Source organism: Saccostrea cucullata, unplaced genomic scaffold (assembly GCF_032062105.1).
Source record: "Saccostrea cucullata isolate Sc308-1 unplaced genomic scaffold, CSIRO_AGI_Scuc_v1 ctg7390, whole genome shotgun sequence".
NCBI classification, from domain to species: domain Eukaryota; kingdom Metazoa; phylum Mollusca; class Bivalvia; order Ostreida; family Ostreidae; genus Saccostrea; species Saccostrea cuccullata.
In genome coordinates this window covers 3957-22450 of record NW_026928168.1, presented here as the reverse complement: position 1 = coordinate 22450, position 18494 = coordinate 3957, and the positions used below count along the sequence as shown (strand labels likewise).

The 18494-nt window shown below is 34.0% G+C and overlaps 2 protein-coding genes across 2 annotated transcripts; both read right to left on the bottom strand.

Moving 5' to 3' along the window:
* Positions 1–678: 678 nt before the first annotated feature.
* Positions 679–1903, bottom strand: LOC134276672 (cysteine dioxygenase type 1-like). The gene is made up of 3 exons (XM_062758946.1): positions 1665–1903; positions 1216–1457; positions 679–879 (listed from the first exon to the last, which is right to left on the bottom strand). Exons 1-3 carry the CDS (start codon positions 1829–1831, stop codon positions 689–691), a joined length of 600 nt encoding a protein of 199 aa, XP_062614930.1. The 5' UTR covers positions 1832–1903; the 3' UTR covers positions 679–688.
* Positions 1904–11489: 9586 nt separating this feature from the next.
* Positions 11490–13745, bottom strand: LOC134276671 (uncharacterized). Its single transcript, XM_062758945.1, has 2 exons — positions 12814–13745; positions 11490–11697 (listed from the first exon to the last, which is right to left on the bottom strand). Exons 1-2 carry the CDS (start codon positions 13743–13745, stop codon positions 11490–11492), a joined length of 1140 nt encoding a protein of 379 aa, XP_062614929.1.
* Between the last annotated feature and the right edge of the window lie 4749 nt (positions 13746–18494).

Sequence of the window (18494 nt, the reverse complement as noted above, 5' to 3'; positions counted from 1 at the left end):
CCGAAACTTCGTTTACGATGGCATAACATGACATGACAGATAATGTTTTTTGGAGGGGGGGGGGATTTAAGCATGGCAATGCTGTTCCTTGAAATAAGCAGAAATTACACCTCTTCAATTATTTTCCACAAAAAAGAGATAAAAGACATTCATAAGTATTTTATTCAAAGTTAAATACATTCATAACCACTTGCGTAGCAAAATCATTAAAAAGGCGTCAGAAACTTTTTAAACTCATTGGTGTAAAACGTTTGTGCTGACTTATGATGAGTATATATTTCTTAAAACGAATATATTAATTCAAACATTCACCAAATTCTCTTAACACTACATCCGTCATAAAAAAAATTATATTTAAAAACATTTCGATATAAAAGTGAACATGTACATGTATCACAGAGATTCAGATTAATTTAAAACTTCCAGAATTAATATAAAACAGTTTATTTGTACGAGAGGCAGCAGTAAATATATCTGCTTTCTCTATATCATATTAAAAAAAACTCTTAAATTGCACAAAAATAAATTTTAAAAAAATAAATAAATAAAGCAACAAAAAAGGTGAATATGTAAAAAAAAATGTACAAATATAACAATATGCAATAAAATTTTCGCATCATAATACTAGTTTCTAAAAACAAACACGTTTACCTTTCAAAATAAATGACTTTGTTTCCACATAGAAAAGTTACTTTTCACAACATGAGCGAGAGCAGCACTGTTCACTAAAGTCCTGATCGTAACCCATCGGAACCTCTGTAGATTTCCCCGTGTCGTCATCATATTTTTTACACGAGGAAAAGGGCGGGGAATAAAGGTGTAGAGTGACAGCGCCCTCCACGTGACTTTTGTTTCCAACTCGATGAAGTCCGTCTGCGTCTGTATAAAAAATATATGTTGGGTTTATTATATGATATATATACTTTATAAAGGAAATCCTACTATAGTCTTCAAAAATAAGGGGGGGGGGGTAAAGATTGGTTTGACACTAATCTAGTACTTAGATCTCTCAAGAAAGTGCTTGAAGTGCGGTACATAAATACAGGTAGTGATCAAAAGAGAGGCTTTGACACAGACGATAATTACATGCAACATGTGCAAGACGACTTTAAAAATTTCTCTAATTCTTAATTTTTGATATAGAGTCAAGTCATACAAACGTTTCAAAGTACTTGACAAAATACCAGTTTACACTAACTATTGATTTAAACATACCAGTGATATGGGCCACATCGTTGAGTGTATATACTCTGTCTTGGATTTTCTTCATTTTGCCTCTACAACACGACGTTATCTCCGGATTTTCATACAACTCCTCGAATACTTCTCCCTTCAGAGTCTTCATGAAGCAGTGAGATTTGGGGTGATTATGTATAGGGCTTTCCTGACCAGTGTTCCAGCACAATATCATCAGATTGTAATGACCATTCCCTTTGTCTAGAAGAGTTCTTGTATATCTATGAAGTAAACAATGATATCGTGTGAAAATTAAATCATTCGAACTAGTATAAGCATAATACTTTATGAATTTTTGCTTTATTCTTATTCAACTAAATCCAAAGTATCATTAATTTTTTTAACTTCTTCATGTTTCATATTCATTACACAATGTTTCTAGTTAATTAGTAAATCATGGACTGAAAAAAAATTAATTTACTACTTACTTTTTATCGCTCCATTTTTCCTTGCCATCCCAGTCCTTTGGATGACTTTCGTACTTCGACATAATTTCTTTAATGTTATTTACCATCTCCTCCGACTCTTCCAGAAAACCGTTCTCCAACTCCTTTCTGAGGTCTGATTGCATAGCATTCAAGTCATATCGTGCCATTATTGTCAGTTAATCTGCTCTTACTTAATATAACAGACTTCCAAATCTACATACAGGTTTGCATAAAAAATTATGAAAATTTAAACAAGGTATTATTTTGTGTTCTTTTATATACAATCAGTACAACAGGGATTCTTTTGCATGTCCTTAAAAATAGTTTCGAAATGAATCTATTATCCTTCTTGGAACTATAAAAACGACACCCAGTCATTTTCTTTACTTTCGGTTTCTCATCAGTTTCAGATATGCTGGTGTTTTTTTTTTAAACAGACCCTATAAAATGTTTCAATTTTGCATGAGACAGAGAGTACAGTACGATCATATATATTATAAAACGCTTTTGTGAATTTTTTTTTCTCAACGTTTAGGAGATTGTAGTAAATGAGATGAGCATTTAAAATATATCCCTTCTTATATTTATCGCAAATAATTTAAATTTATATCCTTCAAAAATTTAAGACTTATTTTAAAACTCAAATATATTAAATAGGATTAATACCAATTTAAATAAACATTAGTTAGACGAGAAAATGAAAAAAAAAATACCGAATCATACTTCTATTATGCATGTACATGTATTCATTGTATTTACACGTACATTTATAATTTTAGGTTATAAAAGTAATTCATCCATGATTAATTATTGAATAAGAACAATTTTTTACCCGCTGTTCATGATCGTTTGCAATGAGTTTTCTTATATTAAAAACGCAGTAAGAATTTCCTTACTAAAAGATCAAATCTCTTCACTGTATTCAATAGCGGAGGTCACTAGCACGTTGACCTAGTTAAAGTTCATTTAATTAAACGACTTGTTTACACTCCCATACACATACTACACACACAAGAATAACTTTTACCTCTATTGTTTTCTCAAGCTGTGTTTACAGCGATGAAAATTTCCACATGATGTAATATTGAAACTACAACTAGAGAATGCTCTTTGGTTAGTTTGTCATGTGTTTTGTATTTTGTATTGTCTTAATACACAAATATTATTTATAGTTACACTCTTGTAGACTGTTTCTTTCCTTATTTAATCAACAGAGCGCACTTAATTCATATTAGATATTTTTTATTATATTAAAAAAACGTATTGTTTAGGATAATTTATTTAAAATGTGATTATTATGGGACACAGGCGCTGGCTTAAAGCAATATGAGCTGCATGTTTGACATTTGAAAATTTTATTTAAAATTTGTAATCAACTAATTTAATGACAGAAAAATTATTTATAAACTTCTGTTGCTCATATTTGCAATGGATTTTTTTTTATTAGCTTTGATTGAAGCAAAATTGAATCATTGTCGTCCTGTACAATAATGTTTTCTTATATAAAACTGCATATTCGGTTGTACAGAAATATTTCTTCTAAAACATTTTAAAACTTTATTTTGGGCTTATTGATCATAAAAGTTTAAATTACATACAAATTGATCATAATAGCACATTTTACCATAAAAATAAAATTCTCAAAGATACAGCTCATATTGCTTTAAGGCAGTTTATATTCAGACATTTTCTTCTCGTCAATGTACCTGTTTAGGTGTATTCATTTTTGTAAAAAAAAAGTACATGTTTTTAATCTCGTTATTCCTAAAGCTGATAGGCTGGCGATAATAAGACTTTTTAGTTAGCAAAAATGGCAAATGCGATACCAGGTTCAATATGAAAATGAAATGTCATTTAACAAATATTTTTATGATAAGAAATCGATACAAGTCTGACAGTTTTTTAATGAACTTGATCTGTCTGTCCTAATTAATCTATTTTTGTATGACCAACAATAAAGAGGTAAAAAAGAAAATTTATATAGAGAGCATTTTTAAAATGCTTTTTAGAAAGTTTCATGTTTCTCATATCGAATGTCCTGACCAGAATTTTATACAGTGAAGTACAGTTGTGGTAGCTTTCATTTTAAATCTATGTGTTAACCAAGGACAAACGCTTTGTATGTTTTCTAATACATACTTTTTTAATTGATCATTTATGCCCCTTTTCCAGACCATCCCAGTCCTGTGGATGACTTTCGTACTTAGACATAATTTCTTTAATTTTATTTACCATCTCCTCCGACTCTTCCAGAAAACCGTTCTCCAACTCCTTTCTGAGGTCTGATTGCATAGCATTCAAGTCATATCGTGCCATTATTGTCAGTTAATCTGTTCTTACTTAATATAACAGACTTCCAAATCTACATACAGATTTGCATAAAAAAATTATAAAAATGTAAACAAAGTATGTATTTTGTGTTCTTTTATATACAATCAGTACAACAGGGATTCTTTTGTATGTCCTTAAAAATAGTTTCCAAATTAATCAATTATCCTTCTTTTTTTGAACTATTAAAACGACGCCCAGTCATTTTCTTTACTTTCGGTTTCTCATCAGTTTCAGATATGCTGGTGTTTTTTTTAAAACAGACCCTATAAAATGTTTTAATTTTGCATGAGACAGAGAGCACAGTACGATCATATATATTATAAAACGCTTTTGTGAATTTTTTCTCTCAACGTTTAGGAGATTGTAGTAAATGAAATGAGTATTTAAAATATATCCCTTCTTATATATATCGCACATAAATAATTTAAATTTATATCCTCAACAAATGTATAAAGACTAATTTTAAAACTCAAATATATTAAATAGGATTAATACCAATTTAAATAAACATTAGTTAGACGAGAAAATGAAATAAAAAAAAAATCGAATCATACTTCTATTATGCATGTACATGTAGTACATTGTGTTTACACGTAAATTTATAATTTTAGGTTATAAAAGTAATTCATCCATGATTATATATAATTATTGAATTAGATCAATTTTTTTACCCGCTGTTCATGATCGTTTGCAATGAGTTTTCTTATATTAAAAACGCAGTAAGAATTTCCTTACTAAAAGATCAAATATCTGCACTGTACATGGATTCAATAGCGGAGGTCACTAGCACGTTGACCTAGTTAAAGTTCATTTAATTAATACTACACACATACTACACACACAAGAATGACTTTTACCTCTATTGTTTTCTCAAGCGGTGTTTACAGCGATGAAAATTTCCAGATGATGTAATATTGAAACTACAACTAGAGAATGCTCTTTGGATAGTTTGTCGTATGTGTTGTATTGTCGTAATACACTAATATTATTTGTAGTTACTCTCCTGAAGATTATTTCTTTCCTTATTTAAACAACAGAGCGCACTTAATTCATATTAGGTATTTTTCTTATTATATTAAAAAACGTATTGTTCAAGATGATCTGTTTTAAAAATAGATAAACCTTGATCCATAAAATAATTTATTTAAAATGTGATACATTTGGGGCACAGGCGCTGGTTTAAGGCGGTTTATATTCAGACACATTCTTCTAGTCAATGTACCTGTTTAGGTGTATTCATTTTTCTTATAAAGTAAATGTTTTTAATCTCGTTATTCCTGAAGCTGATAGGCTGGTGATAATAAGACTTTTTAGTAAGCAAAAATGACAAATGCGATACCAGGTTCAATATGAAAATGAAATGTCATTTAACAAATATTTTTATGATAAGAAATCGATACAAGCCTGACAGTTTTTTAATTAACTTGATCTGTCTGTCCTAATTAATCTATTTTTGTATGACCAACAATAAAGAGGTAAAAAAGAAAATTTATATAGAGAGCATTTTTAAAATGCTTTTTAGAAAGATTCATGTTTCTCATATCGAATGTCCTGACCAGAATTTTATACAGTGAAGTACAGTTGTGGTAGCTTTCATTTTAAATCTATGTGTTAACCAAGGACAAACGCTTTGTATTTTTTCTAATACATACTTTTTTAATTGATCATTTATGCCCCTTTTCCATTTACAAAAGCACAATTCAAATACTAGTAGACCATTTAAATAAATAAATTAAAATAATTATTTGTTTTGCAACAAGCAAGTATAGCAGTATTGAGAATTTTCATGACTTTCATTCATCAAAGAAATTTCCTATTGGATTTCTTTAAATATATATAAAAAAAATGTTTTTTGAGCTTTGGTAGTTAATCACTCACAAGGATTAATTATCACTGACAATCATGCGTACTCACTGAAAATATTCAACATTCATTGGAACTACGCTTGTATGAATCGATACTGTAAGTCCGAAACAGAAACTTAGTACTGGAAAAGGTATGCTTTGTCTTGGGTTTGTTTCGTTTTCCTAGGGGGACAATAATTCAAAAGAGCCTAGATTGTACAGTTTATAGATCTTCAACAAAAAAGGATTAAATGTTTTATTGTTTTGTACTATTAACTTGTGCAGCAATTAAATGTTTATTGTTTAACATTCGTCACATTTTCTCACAAAGTATTTACAAATCGGAACTTTATTATACCCCCGCTTGAAAAGGGGGAGGGTATACTGTAATCGGTATGTACGTCCGTCCGTCTGTCTGTTACGCCTTGGGGTACTCTTCTCTTTTCCGCAACTCTTCTCATACCACTGAGTGAAATTTAATGAAAATTTCACATAATCTTTATTACATATTTTACTTTTTGATCCAACACATATATTTTGGGTTTCCCGGCCACAGCAAAACATGGACTTTGCCATTATAACCATATGGGAGGCGGGGGGGGGGGGTATTATTTAGTGAGCTCATTGCTCACAGTGCCTCTAATTAATTAAGACCTCATCAACACACACAATTCAATGTCCCTAATTGAAGAGGTAAAGGGGGCCGACTATGGTTTTATTGTGTGAAAAGTACAATAGCTAAACTCTTCATTTTTATACCATATATAACTTACATTAACTTCAGCGTACATGCAAAGTTTGGGGAAAATCTACCGTCCAGGTATTTATGAGGGACCGTCTCAAAATACAGGCACATTTACTATAAGATTATAAAGGAAAATGCCAACTTTTAGCAATTTAAAGCATATTATACAAATACCACAAAATACATTTTGTTCAAACTATAATATTTGATGAGTAATACTATATCATACAATATATGTAAGAAATACAAAATTCTACCGTCTTGTTAAGAGAGGGGCCATCTCAAAATGCAAAAAAAGCAAATTTTACTATTTTATAGAGTACTACAAAATATGATGGATTCACAAGAAAACATAATAAAACTATTGGAGATATTCTAAAATTTCTATGTTTTAAATTTCAAGAGCGTATGTTTATTACTTTTTCTGTAATAATATTTTTATTACCCCTTACTTTAAGAGCTACAGATTAACATAACGTCAAAAAGACACTGCAGCGACGTCAACCTACCAATCAATTGCAAAATCGGTTAAATAATCAGTTATATCAAATTGTAATTACATTTTTATACCTATAATTTCTTATTTTTGTTCAATTTTAATAATTTAGTGAAAAAAGTTGCATTAAAACAGTAAATAAGCTTCATTTTACTATGATGCGCGAAATATTGCGCAATGGAAACTATAGTCGGCCCCCTTAAATGAATATAAATGATATTGGTTCTCAGAACAATGTTGTTACCCCAAAGTTGTGTTGCTTGGTTTTATATGTATTTCACAATTGTTATGTGTGATTTTTCTGTTGCTCAATTTTATATATGTAAGCTTGGTTTACTGGTTCCTCACAGATGTTAGCAACATTCCTTTTCGATCAGATTGCGGTTTATTTTTTTTTTGTACCATAGTTTGGTGCGATTTCTTTTGTTAAAAGTGTGGATTATTTGTACAGATGTGGGGTTATTACTACAAATACAGATAAAATAAAGATGGAGACATTTAAATTAGGAACTTTGTTATAGGTGTAAGCGGAAATCTGTCCATTATATGTCAACTACTAGAGGGTCAACCGAGGAGTGTCTACCATTAGACATAATAATCAGTTTGAGGCCTATAAATTAAAACATTTCTAAAATGTCAAACACTTCCATTGTTAACTTATTGTATAACCTACATGGCACTGATCATCAAGTCAGGCCAAAGACAACTAGTTTTGTTTTTTTCTATTGTACTTTTTCAATAGTAGGAATCATAGAGTCTTGTTATCCATTGGCGTGTGGGAGTCTTGGTCCTTCAAGGGATTTCTGTATGCTGTTTGAGGCAGAAGCTCTGAGAGCTTTTTTTTTCTTTTAGAAAAAATTGAAAGGAGGGAGAATGGGTTAGTGTGTAAGTTTTTATAGTAATTTAGCTACACATAGAAGACAGAGGGGAAATTAATATGGGGACACCATATGGGAGAGGAAAATCACATTTCCAGACACGAAAAAACTTATTAGCACACGCATTCATGTACATGCTTCATACAAACACATAACATATGCCACATGACGAGCAAATTTCACACATATGTCACAATAGCCTTTGTATTAATCTATTACACTGAAGTTTAGAAGACGCAGCAGTTGATATTGATAGACAACTTTGTCTAAAGTTAATTCCCAACGTCTGTTTAAGCATGTTAACCATCCCAATTATACCTTTGAGAACTGAAGGTAAGTCATTTCTAAGTTTTGCTAAAATAGTGCTCACCTTTGGTAAGGGGGATCACTCATCCGAAAGAACTATATGCGGTATTAACCAACATTTGCCCCCCAAAATCAAACTTTGATGGAGTAATATTTAATTAAGTCCTTAAACAGGGGAGTATATGCTGACTTCAAAACACTGAATAATTTCATAAGTAATGACGTCATATGTACGTAATGACGTCACAAACATGACGTAAATTTCAGTTTTTTATGAATTTTCAGATAAATGTACATATTTCGTCGATTTTTTAAATAAAAGTCACCGAGCGCATGTGTGTTCAGGATAAATATTTTGATATAATGTGTAGAATGATAATATCAATGAAATATATCAATATTGTTCCTGAACACACATGCGCTCTATAAATTTTAAAGCTTAAATTGTTGAAATTTTGTCCATTTTGTCCTCTTTCTGAAAAAGGATATAAAATCGGACTAGTTTGTGACGTCATAAAAACAGAAATTGTGAATACACTGCTCTGGAACTATAATATTTTCTGTTTACTTATATTTCTCGTACAATTTATTGAATTTAGCACATTTCAGGAAGTTATCAAAATTTGACTTTTGTGGGGGCAAACATATGCAATATACCGCATATAGTTCTTTATATCAGTTCTTTTTTGTAAGTTCTTCTTATTCTTTTTCTGTATAATGTTCTCGTTATTTTAATTACGGTACGTCACAGACTTTTTTCTAAATTTATCAGATTGGTTTTTTTTTGGAGTTGACATTTTAGACGGGGATCTTCAAGCGCAGTACGCTTCAAGGCAGTAGAATTTCCTGGTCCATGATTCATCCTGAGCGGATTCGGTTCATATATACTCGAGTACTCACTCGAGATTGCCATCACATGACCGGATGTTTACATATACACGTGGATTTCAACCGAACTGTTACAGGTGCTCTTTCATTTCTTGGCGCATTTGGTAGAGTTTTTTGCTATTTTCGAGAGTTTAATAGACAATGGAAATGTTTTTTAAAAAACATTTATGGACTCTCAGAAATTCAGCAAATTACCCTGAAGCCACTTGCTTTTTTACAACCTTTTTTACCCGGTATAACAGGGTCTGCAGAGGAGGTAATAAAACACAATTTGATTCAGACGATTTTAAATACCATTTTTGCTTCTGCAGAGATATGTTCGAAGAAATCGGATCAGCCTCGGATATACATTTGCTTTTTGTTAATTACACGTTCCTCAAGAAAATGCTTTACTTGGCGTTCCATAGTTAAAATAGTAATTGTACTGGACCTGCTGGACCTACCTGGATTCTGAGGTCAAATCGTAAGACATTCAATTCATTAATACTATACTTGTCAAAATTTCTAACGCCCAACTTTTATTTTTTTGAAAATAGAAGAAACCTTTATGTTAATATTAAAGTCCTTAAAAACATTGTCTGCTGTATGTACCCTTTCATGTCTGCGATTGAAAAAAAAAATCGAATTCAATTAGAAATTATTCAGCCGTGACCGCTTTTGTTGGAAAGCGTGAAGTACGAGTTCGAAATGGTTTTCGGGTGTGTTTTACAAAACGGTTTTTTCCACGTGTTCTCTGTCTCAAGATCATCTTAAAATACAGTTAAAGTTTGGGAGAAAATGCGACACAGTTGAGCAGTTGATGCAAGAGCAGTTGTCATGGTCCAAGCCGGACGCAGTTCACGGGAGGTGTGTTTCTTTTCGCTTTGTTCAATTTTTTTTCTTCCAACATTTAAAAACTAATTAAACAAAGCTAAATAAATTGATTAAAACTTTTTCAGGTTGTAAGAACTTTCAACCGAGACCATAAAACCACACTAAGGCTCGTCCGGAAATTCAATCAAACCGGAAGTACAGATGATCTACCCTGAAGACCGAAACGTCGAGTGGCGACACGCCAACAGGACAATTACATTAGGGTCGCGCATCTTAGGAACAGACACCGTACAGCACGCACAACGGCGCGACAAACAATAAGAACGCATGGCAGACCTTTGAGTGACCAAACTGTGCGCAACAGACTACGGGAGGGTGGATTGCGTGCCAGGAGACCATATGTAGGCTGTTTTGTCGGACAGGCACAGGCAGCCGTTTAGCTTGGGCAAGGCGCCACCTCAGATTTACAAGGGCAGACTGGGGCCGTGTACTCTTTATGGACGAGTCCAGGCTCAACATGCGACGATCTGACGGACGAAGACGGGTGTATCGAAGAAGAGGTGAGTGGTACACTGACGCCTGTGTGAGGGAAAGAAGGCAGTTTGGTGGTGGCTCGATATTGGTATGGGCGGGTGTGTCGTTACACACGAAAACCAGGATACTTCCAATCCGAGGAAACCTGAATGCTGATCTGTATCAGAACGACATCCTTCAGCCGGAAGCAATTCCTCACATCAGAGCCAATAGAGGAATGATGCTGATGCAGGACAACGCCATTCCCCACACTTCCAGGACTACACAACAGATGCTGCAGGAACACAACATCCGTTTACTCGACTGGCCCCCATGTAGTCCGGATCTCAATCCTATTGAACATGTGTGGGACGAGCTAGACAGAAGGATAAGACAGTTTCCCCAGCAGCAGAATTTGGCGGTACTGGAGAGGGATCTTGTTAACACATGGAATAACCTCCCTCAAAGATTTCTGCACAATTATTTGAACTCTACGAGAATCAGATGTCTTGCTATCATTCAGTAAATGGGGGACATACTCGGTACTGAATGTTGAGAATTTTAAATTGCAGGGTACCTCTACGGGAACTTAATTTTCATCAAGCATAGCAATAAATTTTGATGTAACAAAATGAAATTTGTTTATTTTATTTTTCCTTCATCTTACATAAAGGTTTTGTCAACATAATTGCGTTTAAAGGTAATGCTTTTAAAAATATCGTCTGGGGCGTTAGAAATTTTGACTAGTATATGTATTTTAACAATTACGTTTCCCGCGAGATATCTTGAGAAACTTTTAAGCGTTTGCAGTGAAATTTAATACCTAAAATTAAAATCAAACAACAAATTGTCATTTTCTGACTGTTTTTATAAGCAATGAAATTAATTATTTAAGTATTTGTAATAATTTCGTAAATTTGTAAATTCAGAAGGTAGCACTACATAATTGAATGAATTATATGCAAGAATGTATAAAAGAAGTCAAGAGAACGCTTTAAGAGCTAGCAAAAATCAATATCTGTGATATCCTTGCCCGTTGATATTTAGATATTTCTCCCTGGAATTGAAATTTCGTAGAGTTGCACGTGGTATGTACAACTTGTGACTGAGGTCTGAGAAAGAATCCGCATTATACACAGGTTTTCCAAATAGAATATGATCTCTCCAGTCCCTGAACTGTCTAACATCATTCTGCTGGATTTCTGAGTGTTTATTCTTCCTGTAAATAAACAAACGATTTCTTTTGTATGTTCTTGTCATTTTGCGTCAATCGCTTTTGTGTCAAACTCTATTCTAAATTGATAATTTCTAGCTTTTATTCAGTAAAAAAAAGGATAATCTTATTGGAGGATAATCGGTCTTTTCTAAAATAGAATATCAATTAGAAGTTAATGACGATTTGTAATATATAAATTTAATTTTACAGAAGAGGCCAATGGATAACATCGCTCGCCTGAGTAACTTTGGCCATGATGTTCTTAATCAGCCCTCTCTTGTAATACCTATTGTGACCCCACCATTCTAGCAAGAGTCATAACTTAAAAAATTATAAATCTTTCCTAGCCCCGAGTGCTTCCACATAAATTTCGGGTTTTCTAGCCCAGTGGTTCTTGAGAAGAAGATTTTGAAAAAGATTTTCCATCATATTTCAATGTAAAACCTGAATCACTATTGTGGCCTGACCTATGCCCAGGGTCAAGATTTGAACAATTTGGAATTTACATTTTTACAGGGATGCTCCGATATATGTTTTTTCTGGCCAAGTGGTTCTTGAGAAAATGATTTTAACGAGTTTTCTTATATATTTCAAATCTTGGATTCCACATGTACCCCACCCCGAGGGCCATAATTTGAACAATTTATAATCTACACTACCCCAATCTGATTTCACATAAGTTTCAACTTTTCTGGCCCAGTGGTTCTTTTGAAGATTTTTTCTTTACATTTCAATGTCATATTTAGATTCCTTCTTGTGGCCCAGCTCTACCCAGGGGTCATGATTTGGGCATTTAAAAAAGGAAGCACTCCTAAGAATGCTTCCACATTTATTTAAGATTTTCTGGCCCAGAGTTTCTTGAGAAGATTTTTAATGACCCAACCCTGTTTTCGTCTTTTCTTGATTATCTCCCCTTGTTATAATTACGGGAATGTGACTATCATTTTTATCAATTTAAACTCCACCTCACCCCAGGAAGTTTGCTTGAAATTGATCGAGTGGTTCTTGAGAGGTTAAAAATGTGAAAGTTTAACAGACGGACGACAAATAAAGGCTGATCAGTCAGAAAAGCTCACTTATGCATTCAGCTCAGGAAAGCTGAAAACACATAATACTCACGATTTCTTGCATCCTCTAGATATCAGTCCTATGATTATCATTACTGCTACAAGTCCCAGTAATGAAGCAGATGCCCCTAAAATCAAATGAGTATTTTTGACTTTGGACTGTGTTGATTCTGCGGAGTCGTTAGGTCCAATTGGAGTGGACTTGTCAATTTGTTCCGTGGATATTTCCCTGTGTGCTTCTCTTGATCCTTCAGTGGTTTTTACTGAACTTGTAGTTGATTCGATTTCGGTTGATTGTTTGATTGTTGTTATTGGGTTTGTTGTGGTTGACGGTGTTGCATGTGGAGTAAAGGTTCCGGATTGAGAGTAAGTTGTATCTTGGTTCGATGTAGTCAATGTTGATGTTCTAGGTGACTTTGTTGTTGTAAAGTAAGAAGATTTAGAGGAAGTTGTTGTTTCTTCGTAAGTTGTTTGCACCGGATTTATCGTGGGCGATGATGTTGTTTCTGAAGTTGTTGTTGCTGTTACATTTGAAGATTGATAGGGAGCTGTTTCTTGTTTCGTTGTTGTTCGGTTTGTAGTGGATGTTGATGTTATTTGTGAAGTTGTTGTCAAGCTTGTTGACTGAGAGGAAGTTGTTGCGTCTGTTAAGATTGAGGATTGAAAATAAATGGTTGTATCTTGGTTCGTTGTTGGCGTGGGGTTAGTAGTTGATTGTAATGTTAGTTCTGAAGTTAAGGTTGTGGACTGAGTGGAAGTTATATCTTGATTTGTTGTAGTTGTTAGTTTTGTCGTGAATTGTGATGTATTTAGTAAATTTGTTGTTAAGGTTAAAAAGGAAGTTGTCGTTTCTTTATTTGTTGTGGTTTCTTCCATTGTAGATGTCGGATTTCTAGTAATAGTTGAAGTAATTCCTGGGTCTGTTGTTAAGGTTGTTGATTGAGAAGTTGTTGTCGTTAACGTATCTTCGTTTGTTGTTGTCATCACCTCTGTAGACGTTGGAATTATAGTTGATGTTGTAACTGAAGTTTCTGTTAAAGTAAGTCTGATTTAGTTGTATGTATAATTGTGCAAACCAGTAGTCTGTGACCCTATGCACATGCACATATGTTATATCACCGCTCAGCCTCTGATGTGAATATAAATTATCACGTCAATATACACATCAAGTCCAGTTACAATTACGGGCATATTTATAGATAAATAGGAAGTTGATATCAGATTCATACAAAAAAATCCCACAAATTATGGCATTACTCAACAAAGTACATGCATTTGCTAAAATTTCAAGCATCTGCATTGAGTTGACATCAGTATTGAATGAAAAAAGAATCCATCCGAATGGCATGCCTCAACAAATAGTGAACTAATTAAGTTTCAATTAAAAGATATTGAGACAAGAGGCCCATGGGCCTTATAGGTCACCTGAGCATTATGCAACAACTTTCTAGTTATTGAATTTAATTCATGTTTTAAGCCATATGCTATGGCATTCACTAATTTAAAAGAGGCACCAATGATCATCATAACAATACACTTGGCAGTTGCTTAGCTTGGTTACTTTACTTTACCCATTGGCAGGGTAGGGGAACAAAAATATATTTCAACTAATCAGTAATATTCAGCAATATTAAGTAGTGCCCTTACCAGATCCACACACTGCACAATTTTTGAAAAAGGCATCCTTGCTTTTCAAAAATATTTTATTAATACCAAGGAGCAGATTTCAAAGAATTCATTTATTTTCAGTATATAAGTACAGCCCCCCCCCCCTTATGGTACCCCTGACCCTAAAGCCTTGAAATTCTAAATTCTGGAAAATTAGGGCCCTTGCTCATCATAACCATAAAGGCAGTTCATCTGCTTCATACCCAGTGACACAGAAAAAGATTTTCAAAGAATTCATGTATTTTCACAATATAATCAATAGAGCCCCGCCCTAACACCTGAACCCCTGACCCTCGGGCCATAAAATGCACAATTTTAGTAGAAACACCCTTGCTAATCATAAATATACACTTAATTAGTTTATTTAATACCTAGGAGCAGAGAAAAAGATTCTCAAAGAATTCATGTATTTTCACTATATAATCTATAGAATCCCCGCCCTAACACCAGAACCCCTGACCCTGGGGCCATAAAATTCACAATTTTGGTAGAGGCACTCTTGCTCATCATAACTATACACTCAATTAGTTTATTTGATACCTAGGGGCAGAAAAGAAGATACTCAAAGAATTCATGTATTTTCACAATATAATCTATAGACCCCCCCCCCAAGCACCAGAAATCCTGACCCTGGGGCCAAAAAATAACAATTTTTGTAGATACACTCTTGCTCATCATAATTATGCATTTAGTTAGTTTATTTAATACCCAGGAGCAAAGAAGAAGATTTTCAAAGAGTTCATGTATTTTCACTATATAATCAATAGAACCTCGCCCTAGCACTAGAACCCTTGACCCTGGGGCCATAAAATTCACAATTTTGGTAGAGGCACTCTTGCTCATCATAACTATGTTTAGTTGGTTTTTTTTATACCCAAGAGCAGAGAAGAAGAGAATGTATTTTCACTATATACTTATTTAGCCCCTCCCTAGCACTAGAACCCCTGACCCTGGGACCATGAATTTCTCAATTTTGGTAGAAGACTCAATGCTGATTACAATCATGCAAACAGTTTGACTGCTTGATGTCCAGGAGTAAAGAAGATTTTTAAAGATTGCATTAATTTTAGTGGTATTGGCCCCACCCCTCAGGCCCCAGGGGGGCAGGGATCATGAAATTCACAATTTTTGTTCCCCTTTACCCATAAATCTTTTGTGCAAAATTTGGTTGAAATTGGTTCTGTTGTTGCAAAGAAGCTGAAAATGTTCAAATGTTAACGGACGACGCACGACGACGGACGCAAACAGATAGCAATAGGTCACCTGAGTTTACTCAGGTGACCTAAAAACTGCGTAGGAAAATTTTTATGCATTAAACGGACAAACGCACGGTTGAACAGGAAATTGACATCGTATGACCAAAATGTTTCCCATCATGTGACATACCTCAGACAAGATTGCCTAACAATTTCTGGCATCTGCCATAAGTAGTTGCAAAGAAAACTACGACGAGATTTTGTTATGTATGAAAGAGATTGATTGATTGATTTAACACTGTTTAACGTCCCCCTCCAGAATATTTCACTGATATGGAGACGTCACCATTGCCGGTGAAGGGCTGCAAATTTGGGCCTATGCTCGGCACTCGGGGCCATTGACCAGGGAGGGATCTTTATCGTGCCACATCTGCTGTGGCACGGGGCCTCGGTTTATACGGTCTCATCCGAAGGACCGTCCCATTTAGTCGCCTTTTACGATAAGTAAGGGGGTACTGAGGACCTATTCTAACCCGGATCCCCACGGGATTGTATGAAAGAGAGACGCACGGATGAACAGGAATTTGACGTCGGATTTAAACAAAAATTATTCTATAATATGGCATGCATCAGAAAAGATTGTGTTAAAATTTCAAGCATTGGCCTTAAGTAGTTGCTGAGAAAAGTGAGCAAAAAATCGGTACGGACAGACGGACGCACACATCAGGGTAGAACAGTATGTCTTCGAAGCGGGGGTAAAACAGGGAAAGTTTTTTTTTTACAGCGGTATTTAAGATTTTTATTTATTTAGAAAAATTGATTTTGCAAGTGCCATGTGAAAAAGGCTCATTTCATGCAGCCTTCAAATGTAACCTGACAATTTAAATTATCTTCAAATAAACTTATGTTACCTTTCTTATGTCACATAAACAATATGAACAATTATTATTTATGAATATTTTTTTTAATTCATGAACAAGTTATTAGAAAAAAGTACCGTATATACTCGCCTATAAGTCGGTATTTTGAGAGTTACATTTTAGTGCCAAAGTCTATGTCCGACTTATAGGCGAGTCATAAAAATATTGGTATTTTTCTGGATAGGGAATCGTAGTATTCTATAAACATTTCAAACAGCTATCGTTGAACAGGTATAGAAAAGACGCCGAAGAGATAAGACGTGTTTTTTAGTGCTCTTATCTTTAGTCAGGTGAATAGTTAAAACGATAAAGAAATGATGGATCTCAGTGAAAATTCAAATCTTTTTACATCAATTTTGAACTCATTTAATGGACTGTCACAATCATTTATTGGTACAAATAAGGAAAAGGATTTTGCACCTTCGGTGAGTATTCCAGACTTTCTACATGTTAAACTAAATGCAGAGAGTGTAACCATAAATTATGATGTCCAGCAGCACGAGTTTATATTATCTGTGCTTCAAAAGAGGCTTCTTTTCCATGGAAATAATAAGAAAAATGGTTGCATCTATAAATCAATGTGCGACTCAGTAACTATTTACAGAAGCACAAATACGGTTCTCGTTCAAGGGACTGGTGCATTTTAATGGTACCAAAATGACTTTCTAGAAGAAGTTAAAAGTCAAATTGACATCAGCCAAAATGACTCTCTGACAGATTGCAAGATTATTGTCAATCAACCAAGCTGCACATCAACTCCAAGACCTTCAAAACAAAATGAACTAGTTTTAATTGTAACGGGGACCGTTACAGATGTTCCCCAAACGCTCCCCAACTCCGTTCTTGTTCCATTTTCCTGTAAGACTTTTTTAAAAATATGCTCAGTATCAAAGGATTTCATCAAAGAATTATCAAAACTACAATCATATCAACTATATCCCATTTAACGTATTGCATGCGCACGCACTTGCATGCACATGCAAGATGATCAAGGCATGTTGTTTAATTCATTAACCTATCTTTATATCGTGAGAATCAATCAAAATATCATAAAAATATATATATGACCATTTTTCAAATATATTGGTGATTTTACGTATTGCACATGCGCATGTGCATGCATGCATGTCCTTGCATTCAAATTTGATATAAGCATAATGTAGGTATCAATTATACCTATTAATATTCTGAATTTCATCCCGTTTCGTTGAAAACTTAGAAAGTTACAGACATTTAAAGTTTCAGCCAATCAGATTGCAGCGCACGTGCATGCGCATGTTTTCATGATAATTCTTATATATCATGCTGTAGATCTTTATAGTGTATGAATATGTTCAAAATTTCAAAGGATTTTGTCGAAAAACAAGAAAGATATTGATACTTTTGTTTCAGCCAATCAGAGCAAAGGGCACGCACATGCGCGTGAGATCTTGCTATTTTGACCATGTCATCATGTCTATACTACTGATATATCCTCATATTATGAGTTTCAAAGCATTTCATCAAGAAATAGAAAGGTTGCGGCTATATCTATTATATTAGTCATTTCACGTGTTGCACGTGCGCGAGGAACAGGTCATCATGCCTTTATAACTTATATATACTTATATTATGAGTTTCAAAGCATATAGTCAAAAATTAGAAAAGTTATGGCTATATCTACTATATTGGTCATTTCACGTGTTGCACGTGCACGCTCTTGCAAGCACGTGCGCGAAAAATGACCTTGATTCCGCAAATCTACACAACATGTCTACTAACCCTAAAAAGGTTTTACCTACTTCGGGTGAACAGTTTACAAGATCACTCGCGGACAAAAAAGTACCCAAGAAGAAGAAGAAAAATAACTAGTGCTAATTGTAACGGGGACCGTTACAGATGTTCCCCAAACGCTCCCCAACTCCCTTTTGGTGCCATATTCCCTGTAAGCATCATTAAATAAGACAAAC